At 34.7% G+C, this 19,905-nt stretch overlaps 1 protein-coding gene across 6 annotated transcripts in view; it reads left to right on the top strand.

The window, feature by feature from the left end:
* Nucleotides 1–19,905, top strand: part of Prkg1 (protein kinase cGMP-dependent 1) — a 1,307,364-nt gene that overhangs the window by 827,996 nt on the left and 459,463 nt on the right. For all 6 annotated transcript variants that reach the window (XM_013077205.3, XM_004858324.3, XM_087185544.1 and 3 more), the window contains one exon: nucleotides 7,077–7,182. In XM_013077205.3, coding sequence (XP_012932659.1) covers nucleotides 7,077–7,182 — 106 coding nt within the window. The remainder of the gene's footprint in view (nucleotides 1–7,076; nucleotides 7,183–19,905) is intronic.

Raw genomic sequence — 19,905 nt, 5'->3', positions numbered from 1 at the left:
TGCAGGGATGGTTCAACATATGCAAATAAATCAATGTAATACTCTATATTAATAGAGCAAAGCACAAAAACCATATGATCATCTCAATAGATGCAGAAAAGCATTTGACAAAATCCAACATGTATTCATGATAAAAAATAAAACCCTACAAAAAACTGGAATAGATGGTCTCTACCTCAATCTGATAAGAGCCATCTATGAAGAACCAACAGCCAATATCATACCAAATGGTCAAAAACTGAAATCCTTCACGCTAAAATCAGGAACAAGACAAGGATTTTCACTATCATCACTCCTGTTCAATATAGTTTTGGAAACATTAGCCACAGCAATTAGATAAGAGAAAGAAATTAGAGGACTAAAGATAGGAAATGAAGAAGTCAAATTGTCATTATTTGTAGATGACATGATACTGTATATAGAAGGCCCTAAGAACTCCACCAAAAGTCTTCTAGACTTAATAACCAAATTCACTAGAGTATCTGGATACAAGGTCAACACACAAAGTCAATAGCTTTCCTCTACACAAACAATAGACTCACTGAGACAGAAATAGAGCAAACAATTCCTTTAACAATAGCATCCAAAAAATTGAAATACCTAGGAATCAACCTAACAAAAGAAATCAAAGGCCTCTTCTCTGAAAACTATAACACTCTGAAAAAAGAGTTGAAGATGATATCAGAAAATGGAAAGGCCTCCTTTGCTCCTGGTAGGAAGAATCAACATTGTGAAAATGGCCATACTTCCAAAACTACTATATAGTTTCAATGCAACCCCAATTGATATCCCAGCAGCATACTTCATGGACCTTGGGAAAACAATCTAAAAATTCATTTGGAACAAGAAAAACCTAGAATAGCAAAAGCAATTCTAGGCAACAGAGACATGGCAGGGGGTATCACAACCCCCAACTTGAAAATATACTACAAAGCTGCTGTGATAAAACATCATGGTACTGGCAAAGAAACAGATGTGAGGACCAGTGGAACAGATTAGAAGATGAAGAAACAACTCTAGACACACTCAGCCATCTCATCTTCGACAAAGGAGCCAAACACCCTCATTGGAGGAAAGATAGCTTCTTTAATAAATGGTGCTGGAAAAATTGGGTTTCAAACTGCCACAGACTAAAACTACATCTATGTTTCTCAACATGCATTAAACTGAAATCTAAATGGATTAAAGATCTAAATATTAAAACAGAAATGCTGAACCAGCTGGACAGAGGTTAGGTAGAACTCTTGAAGATATTGGTGTAGGAAAAGATTTTATGAACAAATCCTCAGTTTCCTGTGAACTAGCACAAACTATCAACAAGTGGGATATCTTCTTATTAAAAAGCTTCTGAACAACAAGAGAAACCACCAACAGTGTGAAGAGACAGCCCACAATGTGGGAAAAATCTTCACCTTGTGTTCCTCAGACAAAGGTCTACTATCTCGAATCTAAAAAGAACTTAAAAAAAATCAGACCTCCCAAATTTAAAGACCCAATCCGAAAATGGGCATCTGAAATGAACAGACATTTCTCAGATAAAGAAGTAGAAATATCAAATAAGCATATGTAATTATATATTTAACATCAATGTTCATTCGAGTGATGCAAATGAAAACAGTGTTGAGGTTTCACTTCTCTCCAGAAAGAATGGCTGCTATCATGAAATCAATCAAAAACAAATGCTGGTAGGATTGTGGGGAAAGAGGAACCCTGCTCCACTACTGGTGGGAGTGTAGACTGGTGCAACCACTGTGGAAATCAGTATGGAGATACCTCAAAGAACTAGGACTAGAGGTCCCATCAGCTATTCCCCTGCTCAGTATCTTCCTCAAAGAATTAAAAGAATCATACCACAGTGATATATGCTCATCCATATTTATAGCAGCACAATTTGTGATAGCTAAAACTTGGAAGCAGCCCACTTGCCCATCAACTGGAGACTGGATGAAGAAAATGTGTTTTTTTCCATAAAATGGAGTACTACTCAGCCATAAAGAATGAGAAATTAGAGACATTTGTAACTAAATGGATTCACATTTAGAAAATACTCTTAAATGAAATAAATAGGACACATATGTGTAAATATCGAATAGCTTCTCTGGTGTGAGAAACTGAAAGCATAAATAAGGACTAATAGATAAAATAGATGATATAAAATAGTAAGAAAAGGGGCAAAGGGAAAGGGAAAGTGGGAAGGTTGGGGAAAGGAAAGAAGGGAATGGAATTAACATGAGAAAATTAAAAAAATGGAAACTAGTTCTCTTCAAATAGGGAGGTGTGGAGAGGTTGAAGGGAGGGCAGGGGAATGGGAAATAAAATAGGAGCCAATGTAAAGTATGTAAATGTTCAAATTCCCAATGATGAATGTCATTATATTTTATACCTAAAATGTACTAAAATTAATAACATTAAAATTAATAAAATTAAATTAATAATATTGAAAAATAGCTGCCAAAAGTATTTGTATTCAGATTTCTAAGAGTTCCCAATGATCCTTCCTTTCTGATACTCAGATCTTTATATAATCCCTGTAATATAGAAGAAATAGATTTTGCTATATGTCGGATTTGCTGAGTTTCTGTCTCCTGAAATGAATTCTAAAAAACAAAGGCTGTTAAGTGAAAGAAAGATTTATTGGGGAATAAGAATACTGAATAGGAATATTTCCTAAGAGACAGGAGGGTCTGGGGTGGGTTGCTGCTAGGGTCATCTGTCTGAGAATGTTTATAGGTCAAAGTCATGAGGTGGTTACAATGTGGATCAAACTATAATCAACTGATAAGATTACAAATATAACCACTTAGCTAATATTGATTCAATAAGGAAGGGGGGGAAGTAGCAAGGGCATATGGATGACATCATTAACTTTGGTCAATAATCTATAGTATTATTCTTATCTTTAGTCTTAGCCTTAGTAGTCTTAGTCCTAGTCCCAGTCTTCTTATTGTGTGGGAGAGGATGGCCCACCTCTGTGAGATATGTTCTATTTGTCTGGGTTATCCAAAAGGGTGGTACCAATTACTGTCTAATCTCAAGCTTCTATTCATCCTTTTGGAAAATATATACATCTGGCCATTGTGATTTTTATCTTGATGCCTTGCCTCATTCAGATGCACCTCCAGCCACAGTTCTGATGTGTTCTTATCTTCTTTATTGACTTCCTTGAGAGCTCATACCCTTTCTGACTATATATTCTGCCTATAATCTCTTCCTCTTGAATATGAATTTAGTGTCTTATTCCTTTTTCTTTTTCATTAAGTTTATTGGCACATTTTAGGTATACAGTATGATGACATTCATCATTGGGAATTTGTACCTTTACATGATGTATCTTGATTCTTATTTTTTCCCCATACCCCTGCCCTCCTTTCAACCCCTCCACCCCTCCCTATTTATGAAGACTTTGTTTCCATTTTTCCTTTTCTCATATTTTTTCCTTTCCATTATTTCCTTTCTTCTATCCCTCCCATTTTCCATTCCACAGTATCTATTATACATTTTGATCCTCATTTACACTTTCCATTTCTCACATCAGAGAAACTATTTGGTATTTACACATGTGTGTCCTATTTATTTCACTTAAGAGTATCACCTCATTATGCATCCATTTAGCTATAAATGTCTCTATTTTCTCATTGTTTATGGCTGAATAGTACTCCATAAAAACAAAAATAAAATTAAGTGCTAAAATAACTTAAAACACAACAGATATGAAATGTTTCAAATTTTATTGAAATCTGATATGGAAAATGCCAACTATATAATGAATAAGTTGATTACAAAATTTCATATTAGAAGGAGTAAAACATATGTCTAGTCTTTGTCACTTTTTATTGTTATGCATAGTGGGAACTAAAGTCACCATGATAACAAACTAAGAGTTGAACAGTGTTATACTGGAATGTTCTAAAATTATAGGTTATGTCCTCTTATATGGAAGGAAGAAATATTATTAACCTTATTATAAATATGAGGAATCTGAGACCCAAAATAGGATAGTTGATATCAAATAGAATTTGAATTTAGCCTTTTTGACCCCAGAGTCTGTGCTCTTAGGTACCAGCATAAACTGTAAGTTCAATACTTACTCATAATGTGATTTAGGAAGTTCCCCTGAGATAATTAAAAAGAAGGGTAGAGATTATTAAGAGATTAGAAGTAATTGACTGTGAATGATTATAGATTACATTTTAAGGATGACCATACCAAACTTAGACACTTTTGAGATTGAAAGGAATTTATATTGATAAGTATACAGTGTTTCGAAACAGGATCAAACAAGCTACTGTTTCAGTCATATGGGTTATTTATTTTTCTGTAGTGTCCAGAATGGCTTGTTCAGAAGGCTTCCTAAGGCAGTTTTCAGATAGGAGATAGATGATAACTTCCTATCTTGACTATCCCTGTGAGTGTAAAAATGTATTTATGGGTCAAATTCAATGTTTGCACATTCTCATTGGATAACGACTTATTGTCCTAAACCTACAAAAATATTTCTTTTCCTTATTAGAGTAAAGGCAGTTGAGGAGCTCAGATTTCTATGATGGAACTACCAATATTAAATAATATGACTAAGATTAACATTTTAATAAAACATATCATTTGATTAAGCAATACACTGGCTCTCCATTTCTATCAGCTAGGATAAATTGCTTTAACAGGAAAATTTTGATCATAATTATTTCTTTATATCAATGGTATTCAATGGGGGATTATTTTGTCATCAGAATTTTTTGCAATATCTGGAAATATATTTGATTGTCATTATGAGGGATGTTGATGGTGTCTACTGGATGTGTAAACCCTTTCCCTTGACTATGATTTAGTGACTTGCTTCTAATATATAAAGTATGGCAAAAGTAATATCATTTTCATGCTTAGGACATTAAAGATTATGACTTTAAAAGAAAGAATGATGATAAATATTGAAATATTTTATTTAATTTTTATAATAAACATTTAAAATGTATTAATGTACCCAATTTGTATCTTTTTAAAAATTTTAGTTCTTAGGTTGGGCATGGTGTGCATGCCTATAATTCTAGAAATATGGAGGCTGAGGCAGGAAAATTGCCACAAGTTGGAGACTAGTCTAGGTTACATAGTGAATTCAAAGTCAGCCTGCACTCCATAGTGAGACCCTGTCTCAAAAAGGAAACACACTCTTTGTGTTTTTAAAAATTTTGTCTGTGAGATTCCTAATAGATTTCTGTTGTTTATGAACTTAGCCCAATTTGTATTCCAGAACCTTGTATTGACTCACTCTGAAACCTTACACCATCCCTGGAAAATCTCTTCCATTTTTGTTCATTTTATCTGATTCGGATCTCATGCTCATTCCTAGCTATGCCCTTGTTTACATGTTTACCCTACCCAGTTACCCTCCCTCAATGCGTCTGTAAACTCAACTTTTTTTTCAGTTTTTAAGGTCTCACTTCCAATTTTACTTCTTAGCAAATATTTATGTGATCTTCCAAGTTTTGCGTGTTTATATAATACAGTTTTATGGTTTGTCTCAAACAAACAGGTGTTCTGGAAAAGAGCCCAGAGTCATCAGAAGAACTACACTATGGCTGGAGAATACCTTTCATAGCTTTTTTTTTGATGAAGTATCATTTCTAAAGGCTGTTTGGAATGGAGCCATTTATACATCAGTTTTTGATGCTGTGTTCTTTATCTATTTAATTGAGCATGTTTTTCACCACTAAGAATCTGGCCAAGGGAGAAGTCATATTTTAGTTTCTTAAACTCAAACATTTTTTTGCAAGAGGAAATTAAATAAAATTAAGAATAAGGTTTACCCTGGAGTATAATACTCCCTTTATTTTCTTGCTCCTTCTTGTTTTGTGTATTACCTCTGTCTCCTTTTGTCAAGTCACACAGATGACCTAATTAGTTTAGCAACATTTTCTCCCCTCCATCCCCAATCTTGATCCATTCATTCACTGGCCTTAGTCTGAAATGTAAAGAAGAGAAAGTTGCACTCTTTAATCTTTTTGTGTTCAGCTCCTCACTGAACTGTATCCTGTGTCCATCTAGCAGCCTTCTTGCTCAAACCCCCATACATCCTTTATCTACCCTTAAGATCCTCTGGAAATAATATTTGCTTTGGATTTTTTAAACTTTATATTCTAATTAAAATGTTTTCTATTACTAAAATTTGAAAATGTGCATGTAGAGAGATAATAAAATATGATTCTCACATATCTATCACACAGATTCAATGACCAAGATTTCTACTATGCTCAGTTTTTAAAACCTAAATTTATCTCCTTCTCTCCCTCCTTTTCTTCAGATTGAACTGGGGGCTTCTCCTATGCTAAGCAAATGCTCTACAACTGAGCTACATTCCCCAGACTAGTTTATCTTGATATATTGTTCCATTACATACTATGATACCTATAATTTTTATTAAACTTGTATATTAGCCATGTACTTCATTGCTCTATGGTATTCAGCTTCAATATTTAACTGTGTATTATCAAAGATAGTGGTGTGTAAGTGGAGAAATTAAAATTCAATACACTAATAAAACTTCTATGTAGTCACTTTGAACATAGGTTATAATTTGCTAAACAAGCCGTGTGTAGAAATTATTGTGTAATTCTTATTTCTATTATATTGAATTTCCCCATAAAATAAATTTTTATCTCTACATTTTACAAATAAAATGAGATTATATGACTTACTAATAAAATTTCACATAATTACCAGTCAGTATTATTACTTGTGAGCTTCATTTTCTCCCCATGCTACTCCCTTCACATAGTCTGAATTAGTAAATATTTTCTATACATGCTTAGATAATTCTGTCCTTTAACAAGTATGAGAGTGGTAGGAACCTTCCTAGTAGGTAATAATACTGGAATGAAAATTATGATCTATATTTGCCTCTGACTATACCTGACTTTTTAATGAAATAGGAAGGCATTATGATATTAGCTTTAAATGTGGGTAAAAGGTTAATCATTTTCATACCTCTCATGAATAAATCATTTCATTTGTAGAATGTTGTTTACAGTTGAAATTTTCTAATTAATTTTTCCTTGTTTGCTTTTTTTCCCCTCTTCCTTCAGCTTTGGTAAATGTGAAACTCTGGGCCATTGATCGACAATGTTTCCAAACAATAATGATGAGGACAGGACTCATCAAGCATACAGAGTACATGGAATTTTTAAAAAGGTAAGACACTTTCCTTTGTCCTTTTGAGAGCATTTCTTGTCCTTTATTGAATGCAGCAAAGTAGAGAATTTTTTTTGCCTTTATCTCAGTCTTAATAGCACAGCAATTTGTAGAAGGGCAAGACTTTGGAGAGGCCTCATGATATTTCTTATGCCAATATTCAGGATATGTGTTTAAATCAGAACTTAGAAGTTTCATCATGTGTGCCCAGCCATTCAGCATTCTCTCTGGGAAGTGTAGCTCAAAGAAACAAGTGAGAATTTGCTTAAACAAAAAAGGATATTGAGTTCATTCTATCCCTTAATATATTTGCAGCACCTCTTCTAAACAGACCACATTGCAGGGCTGAGCTCTCTCTTGTGAGAGTTCCTGTACAAAGGTCAGATGATTAAAACGGAAAAGTTCCAAGGAGGTGCTGATTATCTTTTAATTCTGAGTTTAATTTCCCAAATTAAAATCATTTTGTATTATGGTTCTGAAGTACTAAAAGCTTTTCTTTCCTTGAATCATAACTCAATGTAGGATAAGGATCAGAATAAAAAGTCAGCTTTTTACTTTTTAGGAATGTACTGATATTCATTGAAATGACTCTCTTTGTCTCTAAGTTTTTTTTTTTTAAATTTATTTTATTGGTACATTTTAGGTATACAACATAATGACATTCATCATTGGGAATTTGCATCTTTACATAATCTCTCTTGGTTCTTATTTTTCCCCCTTCCCCTGCCCTCCCTTCAACCCCTCCATCCCTCTGTATTTATAAAGACTTTGTTTCCATTTTTTCGTTTTCTCATATTAATTCCATTCCCTTCTTTCTTTCCCCTACCCCTCCAATGTCCACTTCCCCTTTGCCCCTTTGCTTCCTATTTCACATTATCTATTATACCTTTTAGTCCTTATTTACACTTTCAGTTTCTCACATTAGAGAAACTATTTGGTATTTACACATGTGTGTCCTGTTTATTTCACTTAAGAGTATCGCTTCAATGTGCATCCACTTAGCTATAAATGTCTCTAATTTTTCATTTTTTTATGGCTGAGTAGTACCCCATTTTATTAAAAAAAACCCCACATTTTCTTTATCCAGTCTCCAGCTGATGGGCATTTGGGCTGCTCCCAAGGTTTAGCTATTACAAATTGTGCTGCTATGAACATGGGTGCACATAAATCACTGTGGTATGATTCTTTTAATTCTTTTGGGAAGATACCCAGCAGGGCAATACCTGGGTGAAATGGGACTTCCAGTCCTAGTTCTTTGAGGTATCTCCATACTGATTTCTACAGTGGTTGCACCAGTCTGCACTCCCACCAGCAGTGGAGCAGGGTTCCTCTGTCCCCACAGCCCACCAGCATTTGTTATTGGTTGATTTCATGATAGCAGCCATTCTTTCTGGCGTGAGGTGGAATCTCAGCATTGTTTTCATTTGCATCTCTCCATTTACCAGTGATGTTGAACACTTTTTCCTATGTTTACTTGCTATTTCTACTTCTTTGTCTGAGAAATGTCTGTTCATTTCAGATGCCCATTTTTGGATTGGGTCTTTAAATTGGGGCGGTCTGATTTTTTTAAGTTCTTTTTAGATTCAAGATAGCAGATCTTTGTCTGAGGAAGAGCAGGTGAAGATATTTTCCCACATTGTGGGTTGTCTCTTCACACTGTTTGTGGTTTGTCTTCTTGTGCAGAAGCTTTTTAATAAGAAGATATCCCACTTGTTGATTGTTTGTGCTAGGTCACAGGCAACTGAATCTTTTCCTACACCAATGTCTTCAAGAGTTCTACCTAATCTCTGTTCCAGCCGGTTCAGCATTTCTGTTTTAATATTTAGATCCTTAATCCATTTCGATTTTAGTTTGGTGCATGGTGAGAGATATAGGTCTAGTTTTAATCTTTGGCAAGTTGAAGCCCAATTTTTCCAGCACCATTTATTAAAGAGGCTATCTTTCCTCCAGTGAGGGTATTTGGCTCCTTTATCAAAGATAAGATGACTGAGTGTGTCTGGAGTTGTTTTGGCATTTTCTAATCTGTTCCACTGGTCCTCAGGTCTGTTTCTTTGCCAGTACCATGCTGTTTTTTTTTTTTTTTTTTAATCACAGTAGCTTTGTAATATAGCTTCAAGTTGGGGATTGTGATACCCCCTGCCATGTTTCTGTTACCTAGAATTGCTTTTGCTATTCTGGGTCTCTTCTTGTTCCAAATGAATTTTTGAATTGTTTTCTCAAGGTCCATGAAGTATGCTGCTGGGATTTCAATTGGGATTGCACTGAATTTATATAGCAGTTTTGGAAGTGTGACCATTTTCACTATGTTGATCCTTCCTACCCAGAAGTAGGGGATGTCTTTCTATTTGCTGATATCATCTTCAATCTCTCTTTACAGAGTGCTATAGTTTTTAGAGAAGAGGTCTTTGATTTCTTTCATTAGGTTGATTCCTAAGTATTTCAGTTTTTTAGATGCTATTGTTAAAGGAATTGTTTGCCCTATTTCTGTCTCAGTGAGTCTATTGTTTGTGTAGAGGAAAGCTATTGACTTTTGTGTTTTGACCTTGTATCCAGCTTCTCTAGTGAATTTGGTTATTAAGTCTAGAAGACTTTTGGTGGAGTTCTTGGGATCTTTTTTATAGAGTATCATGTCATCTGCAAATAATGACAAATTGACTTCTTCATTTCCTATCTTTATTCCCTTTATTTGATTCTTTTGTCTAATTGCTGTGGCTAATGTTTCTAAAACTATGTTGAACAAGAGTGGTGATAGTGGACATCCTTGTCTTGTTCCTCATTTTAGTGTGAAGGATTTCAGTTTTTGACCATTTAATATGATATTGACTGTTGGTTTTTCATAGATGGCTTTTATCAGATTGAGGTAGAGACCATCTATTCCAATTTTTTGTAGGGTTTTTATTATAAATGCATGTTGGATTTGGTCAAATGCTTTTTCTGCATCTATTGATATGATCATATGATTTTTATCCTTGGCTCTACTTAATATAGTGTATTACATTGATTGATTTGTGTAAGTTGAACCATCCCTGCATCCCTGGGATGAATCCCACTTGGTCTGGGTATATGACCTTCTTGATCTTCTGCATTCTATTTGCCAGTATCTTCTTTTTTTTTTTTTTTGGTACCGGGGATCGAACTCCGGTCCTTGCACTTGCACAGCAGGTGGTGAAACCACTAAGCTAAATCCCTGGCCCTATTTGCCAGTATCTTATTAAGGATTATTGCATCTATGTTCATTTCTGAGAATGACCTATTGTTCTCTTTTTCGTTTGGGTCTTTCTCTGCTTTGTGGATCAAGGTGATGCTTACTTCCAGGCATAAATTTGGGAGTATTGGTTCCCTTTCAATTTCATTGAAGAGCTTCAACAGTAATGGCAGTAGTTCCTCTCTAAATGTCTTGTACAATTCATCAGTGAAGCCAGCAGAACCTGGGCTTTTCTTAGTTGATAATTCTTTAATTACATTTTCCATGTCATTGCTTGATATTGGATTGTTTAGAATTTTTAGGCCTTCTTCATTCAACTTTGGTAATTCATACATCTCTAGGTATCTGTCCATTTCTTCTGTGTTTTCCACCTTATTGGTGTATAGGTTCTGGAAGTAGGTATTGATGATCCTCTGGATTTCTGCTGTGTCCATTGTAATTTCATCCTTTTCATTCCTGATTGCATGGATTTGGGCTTTTTCTTTCCTTTTTCTGACAAGTTTGGCTAAGGATTTGTCAATTTTGTTAATTCTTTTGAAGAAATAACTCTTATTTTAATTAATCCTTTGTACTGTTCTTTTATTCTCCATTGAATTGCTTTCTGCTCTGATCTTTATAATTTCCTCTCGTGTATGCATTTTGGGTTTGTCCTGCTCTTCTTTTTCTAGAAGCTTGAGGTACAGCATCAGGTTGTTTAATTGGGCTCACTCTGTTTTCCTAATATGTGTATTCACTGCTATGAATTTCCCTCATAAGACTGCTTTCATTGTGTCCCATAGATACCAATGTGTTGTATTGTCATTGTCATTTAATTGAAGGAACTGTTTGAATTCTTAATTTCATCTGTGACCCATTGTTTATTCAAAAGTGTATTGTTCAATTTCCATGTGTTTATGCAATTTTTGAGGTTTCTTTTGCTATTGATCTATAATTTCATCACACTATGGCTTGATAATATACAGGGAATAACTTCAATTCCTTTACACTTACTTAAGCTCCTTCTATGAGTGCGTCTGTGGTCTATTTTGAAGAACTACCTGTGTGCATCTGAAAAGAATGCGTATTCTGGTTTTGTGGGGGTGGAACACTCTGTAAACATCTGTTAAATTCATTTGTTCAAGAGTTTGATTGAGTTCTAGTATTTCTTTACTTATTTTTTATCTAGTTGATGTATCTATTTGTGACATTGGTGTATTGAGGTCCCCAACTACTATTGTATTAGTTCATATATGACTATTCCTGTCCCTTAGTATTGGTTTTATATAATTGGGTGCACTAGTATTTGGTGCATAGATATTTATGATTGTCATCTTTTTCTGTTGGAGTGTTCCCTTTACAACTATGTAGTATCCTTCTTTGTCTCTCTTTATCAGTGTTGGTTTGAAATCCAGTTGATCTGCAAAGAGGATAGCTATTCCTGCTTTTTTTTGGGTTCCCGTTGCATGGAATATTGTTTTCTACGCTTTAACTTTCAATCTCTGAGTTTCTTTTAGAATTAAGTGTGTTTCTTGTATGCAGTATATTGTTGGATCTTGCTTCTTGACCATTCTGCCCTTCTATTTCTTTTGATTGGTGAATTGAGACCACTGACATTGATGGTTATAACTGATATGTATTGACTTATCATTGTCATGAGTTTGTCTTTTTTTTGGATTCTCCCCCTCTGCCTTTAATTTCTTGTCATACAGGATGGATCCATTCTCCTGGGGTTCTTGCTTTTATGATCCTTATTGCTTTTTCCTAGGATATTGTCTGAATTTTTTTGGAGTGCTGGTTTGGTATTCATGAAGTTCCGAAGGTGCTCTTTTTCATGAAAGTATCTTATTTCCCCATCAATTTTGAAAGATAGTTTTGCAGGGTACATCAATCTGGGTTGGAGATTTTTTCCTTTAGGGCTTGGAATACATCACTCCAAGCTCTTCTTGCCTTGAGGGTTTGCATTGAGAAGTCTGCTGTGATTCTGATGGGCTTTCTTTTGTATGTGATTTACTTCTATTCTCTAACTGCTTGTAGAACTTTGTTCTTCTGTTGGGTTTCTGGAATCTTAACAATTATATCCCTATGTGTAAATTTTTTTTTGATCAAGGCTATTTGGAGTCCATATACCTCACTTATCTGTATGTCAAGTTCTTTTCCCGAGCTTGGAACATTTTCTGCCATTACTTCTGTGAATAATTTTTTTATGTCATCTGCACTCCTGTTTCTTCATTGACTCCAATCAGTATTATTTTATTCTTCTTTGCATTGTCTAGCAGCTGCTGGATTGATTTTTTATGGTCCCTTACAATTTTGAAGCAATTTTTCTTTTCCTCATCACTAATTGCAATCTTATCTTCTATATCTGAAATTCTTTCCTCACATTGGCTCATTCTGCTGTGTAGACTTTCAGTGGAGTTTTTAGTCTCCTGGAAATCTGTTTTTATCTGTTGTATGGGTTCCATTTGTTTCGTATGTTGGGATTCCATCATGTTCCTCAGAGCCTCTATTTTTTTATCTGTGTCCTCTCTAGATTTATTAATCATGTCTTGCACTATGGGCATAATCTCTGATGTTATCTGAGAAATTATTTCTGATTTCATTTTTTTCCAGATCCTTTTTTACTGCCAGTTCAGGGAGTCCAGGTGGTTGAGTATCAGAGTGTTCCATCCTGTTTCCCTTTGGGGTTGCTGTAGGGTGATCTGGAAGCCTGGTTTTGAGATATGTTTACATGTCTTCTCATTTTGATGGGTGGGGTTTGCTGTTGGCACCTGCATGGCTCACTTTCTCTGGAGTGGGAGCAGTGGAACTGCAGCCTGGAAGCCCCTTCCTCTGGGCTGAGAGTGGTGGAAAGGTGGCTCAGAAGCCTCTTCCTCTGTGTTTGGAGCAGTGCAACAGTGGCCCGGAAGCCCCTACCTCTGGGCTAGGAGCAATGGAATGGCTTCTAAGTTTGTTTTAAATTAAATATAGTATTTTATTATTTAAAAGAGTAATGGCAATTCTGATGACTTCCAAAGGTAGTTGTTTTATATCAGTTATCTTCTGGAGACAAACATGAAGCATTAATGAACATATGTGAACTATAGGGAGTATATCACTAAGATTTCATTTTTGAGAGCTAGAATATTAAATCACTTTTTGTTTGTTTTGTATTTTTACTTTGTGTGAAATGGTTAAAATGGAAGTAACATGCCAAATTCACATTTTGTGTTTGTTATACATCTTAACAGTTATACACTGAATTTTCTTAAGATGCAATTTTAATATTTTTTACTTGGATATTCCTTGTGGTTAATTAATTTTACTTCTGCTTCATCTTTTATACATTTTTTCATTTCCTCCATGTGAGATCATTTTTTTACTTTTCTTCTGAAGGAACAAAAAAATTCTAATTTGTTATCAAATAATATTCTGTCAACAGAGTGCTTTCCCTCTCAATGTGATTGGATAGAATATTTAGAAAAGGTAGAAATCTGAATTTCTATTTGAAGTTTAGTATAGTTTGCAGCAAAATTACATTACTCAAGTGCCATATATGTATATGATCCCTGAACATTATGTACTGAAAAATATTGTATAATTATGAAATTGTATAATACACACCTATATATAAATGTGTGTTGATATATATGTATATATATATGTATATATATATATCTGTATATTTGTGAGAGACATACAGGAACAGAGATAGAGAAAATGAATATTCATTTTAAGCCTTAAAGTTCAAGAGGTATTGTTTCCTTCTGATGCATCCTGATAAAGATCCCAATTAGTATCAATGAAATGCTTACCCATAGGTATGTTATCTGTGTCATATACCCCAACACTGAGCACCTGTAATGTTGACTTTAGCTTCCATAAATTGATTTTGTCAAGGAAGTGGACCAAGAGTTAAGGTTGTCTTGAATGACTCAAACAAGGACTCTTCTAGTAGCCCTGTTTCAGGAAGTGCATTTGTCTCATGCTGTGGTGTGTGTGTGTGTGTGTGTGTGTGTGTGTGTGTGTGTATGTGTGTGTGTTTTAACTGACTGGATATATTCTTTTGGAAGGCTATAATTGTCAAAACTACCTTTGTATAATGTATTCTGACAATTTAAATGTGAATAAAAATGGGCTGTCCATAATGACTGAATATTTTTGTTGGTCAACTTAGAACAAAAGAGCAAGTAGAGTTTAACAGAATAGAAAAGAGGTGGGTACTGGTTTTAATGTCACTTTACATCTGGCCACTCAATAAAACATCAAGTTTACATTGTCTATGAGCACAGGACTAGGCTGGGAGTCCAGAGAGGTGACCAGATGACTGTGATTGTGTGTTTCAGTCTTCCTAAATTATGACTGTTTGACTAACTTGTTCTGTCTTTACAACCCTTCAGTGACTCACATTGCAAACTGAATGAATTATAGCCTGAGGGACTAGGTATTCAAATCCTCCTACAGCCAGATCCAGACAGATTTTCCAGATTGATTTCATCTCTCCCTACTTGAGCCCAGTGATTCCACATATCCAGGAATACGCTGTTTTCTTCCTATGTGTCTATGTTTAATATTTTTTTGTCTTTTTGATCCAATCCAAAGCTGCTTCTTCCACAGACATTGACTTTCTTCCACTGAACAGTAACTTCTCCCTCCTCTGATGCTTCATCTCTACTACAGGTTTTCTTGTCCACTGTGATTGTAATTTGACTACTAAGCTTATTTATACTTCTAAACTATAGACTTTTCAGAGCTAAGGTTTTTTTCAAGAAGTTTGGTATTCTTTGCATAAAATTTCTTGCTTTGTAGATAGACAGTTTATAGAACAGCAAGTATGGGACCAGTACATAATTTTCAAGGATAACTGCAAAACGACAATGTCGAGTTCCCTTTACAAAACTTAAACATTTCACATTGACGACACACCGTTAAGTGATCGTAGGAATCTTCTGAGTAGAGTAGGAGCCCTGCGCTATTCAACAATTCACATACTCAAGAATGATAAATATCCATTCTTCCTTCATATTCCCAGGTTTACTTTGCTTGGTACCATTTATTTTGTCAGGGTCTTAAGAGGTGCCATAAACAACAACAAAAAAAGATATTGTCAAAAGCTCAGAAGACCAAATTAAATTTTTCTGTATAACTTCAGAATACTTTTATCTCCGTTTGTTGGTTTCTCAAAAACAGTTGCTTCTCACTCTTATATCATATAAAACGTTACTTATCAACTTACCAAGCTTAAGACTGTAAAAATATAGATGATACTTTAAAGTTCTTAATAGAAATCTGTTTGCTAATAAAATTTTCATATGAATTTTCCTACTAGAGATGTCATATATTTTATAAAGGGCTTAAAGAGGTAAAGCATTTATGACAACTCAGAAAAATAAATGCTAGCAAACAATACTGCAAATCAAATTATTTTCACGATAATCTTTATTGACATCCTAATGCCTCCCTAAATGAAGAATTTCATGGAGAGCAACAAGCTGAAAGAAGAATAATCTATATCACTGCTTTTTGTCCATGCAATCCTTCTTTCTCATTTTCCTAGATAAACGTCTATATTTGGAGTTTAGAAGAAGGTAACACATTAGGCAAATATATGCCCTGCTTATAGGCAAGGATTTTTCCTTATTGTCAAAATTAAGTTTTATTTTGATTCTAGTGTATTTACCCATTTTGTAACTACCATTCATGTGGGTTGCCCGCCTCTTTGCTACTAAATGCCACATAAAACTGTGATTCTGGCTCTTTAATCCTATTTAGTGATTTCTCTTTTGTGCCTGTATTTCATAGTCTCTGATGCAAACACAGATGTCCTTATTGCAAACATAGAGAAAAAGAAGAGTCAATGCGCAGTACTCCTAAGCATGGCACAATTGCTGTAGGTCCAGCAACAACAATTTTGCTAGTTGCCAACATTTTCCATCATCCCTGGCTACTGAAAAATGCTGTTTTTAAGATGGATTCTGAAAAGTCAGTCATGTAACTGCTAGATATTCTCATGTCTATTTTTTCTGTTCATTTTCTACTTTCACCAGTGGTATCTATACCCAGAAAAACATTAGAATGTACCTCTGGCACCACTGAGATTCTTGTAAAAACTAGGTTTCTGTTGGCCTCAAACTATGAAGATGATGACATTGATGATGGTGGACTTCTACTTATATTATACGATTCACTGAAAAATTCAAGACACAGTAGGAACAAGGAATTTAAGCTACTCAGTGGATCCTGAGGATCTTTGAAAAACCTTTTTGTTGCACACTAGAGAGTCATTTTATAAGGCTGATAATGCTAGTGCAATCCCTCCTGCATGAAACCTTTCTAGGGCTTCCTCCTGAGCCTAGAGGAAAGCCTGCCTAGGTCTGTAACCTAGGTTTTGACCTGCTAGGATATCCAAGCCCTACCTGCCTTGGCTACCGCGAACTTCTCCAGTTATCTCACTCTCCATCTTATTTCTCAGTCTCTTATTCTTATTTTGCTATAGTCAAATGGTGGTCTTTCATTTCCTTGTGCTCTCCATTCTTTCTTCCAGCATAGATTATAACAAGAGGTTACTTTCCTTTGTAGAGAAATTTCCCATAGTGATCTATGGGGTAACACGCTGAGTATGGCTGCTGTGGCAGACAATGGAACCCGGTATACCTCAAAACATTTATAAATTTCTGATTTCCTTTTCTTGAATTGAAAGGGAAATAGTAGTATTAGTCATCAAGTTACTCAAGATGTTCTTTCATCCTCCATAGTATCCTTGTTGAAAACAAAGAAAACAACTCTAGATTTTTGTGCTGTGTGAAACTGTCTTCTTCCTTATTTCCACCACAGGAAAATTAGCCCCAAGTCCAAAGTTCAATTGTTTTTTCCTTCTTATTTTCTTAACAAATTATATATATATATATATATATATATATATATATATGCATTAGGATATATATTTGTATGTATCCAATTAAATATGCTATTTACATGTGCATGTTGGGAAAGTGATTATTACTAGGAAAAAAGTATGACCTTGTTATTGAAATTTTCAACTATCATTTGATACCAAAATGGCCTTGACTTTGAGGATATAAAGTCAGAGAGTATAACCCTCAAAATTCTACCTGAGGTCCATAACTAAACCCAATCCTTCTGAGCTTCTCTTTGATCACTTTACATTGTTGTCATTTGATGATTTCAGTCATACCTGCCACAGGCAGAGAATGCAGCTACATCTCTGATCTGTTATACTAACAAAGATTAAATGATTTTAGGTTTAGAAAATCTAAGATGTGAAGGAAATGAAATTTTTAAAATCCCTTGAAAGTTTTGCCTTCTCTGATCCAGTTTAAAAACCTAAGAATTTTAATTTATTGTAACTCAACTGAATAAACCACTTTCATTTTGATATTTTGGGATTACTTTATATAATATTTGCAAAGATATAGTCAGGGAGGAATTTAGAGTTCATTGAGTAGTGAATAAAGTTTTAAAGAGTATTAAAGGTTATTCATTTTGCTGATGGAAGAATTGGACTTATGAATATGAGTGGGGCCCTATGCCACCCAGAAAATTGGTGATATAATGATCCAGCTCTCAGATCTCAGGAAAAGTCTGAACTTCAGCTATCTTTGAATATCAACTATCTTGTGTTCAAAATCTTTAGGGCAAAATTCTCCACAATTTTGATTAAACATGTATTCCAATAGTTCACAATTCCTGTAGTATATTCTTTAAGGTTCTTGTTGAAGTTGTTATATAGAAAGAGAACTATAACTGCACACTTCAGTAATACTTTCCTTCCTTTCACATCACTCCTATGTCTGCAGTATGTTGTCAGGAGTAAATGCTGAGCAATAGCTTAAAAATTTATCATTGAGCCAGGTGTGGTGGTACATGTCAGTAATTCCAGCACTCTGGAAAGCTGAGGTAAGTAGATTGCAAGTTCAAGCCCAGTCTGGCCAATTTAGCAGCTTATTGAAACTCTGTCTCAAAATAAGAAATAAAAAAGGGTTGTAGTTGTAGCTCAGTAAAACCCTGGGTTCAATCCCTACTACTGCAAATAATAATAATGATGATGATAATAATAATAATGTCTTAGAATTACATGAGCTCAGAGCGGAGGGCTTTCAGTTGTTTGGAAGTCTAATCTTGTCTGTTACCAGGTGTCATTATTTCTTTCTTTTTTTTTTTTTTTTGGTAGTGGGATCGAACTTGGGTCCTTAGCTTGTGAGGCAGGCAGTTGAACCACTGAGCTAAATCCCCAGCCCAAGGTGTCATTATTTCTAAAACGGATGTGAAATGATTGACAGTCCAAGATCACAGTCTTCTCCAGCCAATCAAGCATTGTGTTTGTGATTCTTTGTCACCTTCTGTCTATGAGCTCTGTACATTCAGGTTGTGGTCCATAGCAGAATGTATTCTTGCTTCTCAGGCTGTGTTCTGTGGTCTTTTAAGGAAACAGAGTGTTCGGATATATATGGAATATTCCGTGTACTCTTTAGCATGAAAAAAATCAAGATACAGAACTACTTTTTGGACACAAGCTGTATAAGAAAAACCAAGCAGCCTAATTGACTTATTGAGATCACATTTCTGGAAAATTTCTTCCTTCCTCAGATTTTTCTCCCATAATTTACAGGGAGAGATGGAAAAAAGGAAAGTGCATATGAAACAGCTTTAAGGATTTTAGATCTTTTTTTTATTTTTAAAGAATAAGTGACAGACCTATTAAGCTTCTAAGCTTTGAGCTTTAATAGGGCTTTTCTGGAAGACTGTGAAACCTGCATTAAAATTAAGCTTGACAAAGCTGGCATGGTTCTAATTTGAAGGAAAATAATGTGAAGAATAAATAAAGAGGCGCTTTCTCATTCCATTTTCAAGAATGCCTGCTTATGGACCAATTTGTTATATCAGATCCATTCTCATTAAAGATGACACAAGGAACACGTAAATCTAAAAGTGACCATTAATTTCACGTTGTCATCTAGTATTTGCACAAATGTCTCTATATTGATCCTTTTTTTAAAAGAACAATGTTATCTCAGATATTTGCATTATTATATGTCAATTTTCAAAAATTATTCATCTGTATATTCCTCATATAGACACACTTACCTCCATATTTTTCTAATCCTTGCAAGTAATTAAAATACTTGATTTATTATATTTGTGGCAAAAACTATTTGAATCTGTAATGAATTCTACATACATAGTCCTATTTAGTTCAGGGGAAGACAAGGCCTCAGCTAAGGGAGTTAGCACATCAATCTATTTTTCTGCCTCTGAGCCTTTGGCTTGGAAAAATGAGTCTCTCTGAAGATGGTAGGCTAATTTTTCCTCACCACAATCACTAAGGATATGGTCCTCAACATAAAGTAGTGTGATGGAGCAATATAATAGTCTCCCATTTGGTTGTCACTTTGAATTTATAATTTTTTCTTGTGGTGAGGCTTACTTTATTTCCATATCATTCACAGTGAGCCTACTTATAGACCTATACTTGTGCAATGTTTTGTATGTCAAAGATCTTCAATTTAATCTTATGAGATCTTTAAATTAGTTCCTTTTCTTTT

Source organism: Heterocephalus glaber, unplaced genomic scaffold (assembly GCF_053883595.1).
Source record: "Heterocephalus glaber isolate CG9 unplaced genomic scaffold, H.glaber_assembly_v1.0 deba00001497, whole genome shotgun sequence".
Lineage (NCBI taxonomy): Eukaryota > Metazoa > Chordata > Mammalia > Rodentia > Bathyergidae > Heterocephalus > Heterocephalus glaber.
The sequence above is the reverse complement of the archived record's forward strand: the minus strand, read 5'-3'. Positions and strand labels throughout refer to the sequence as shown.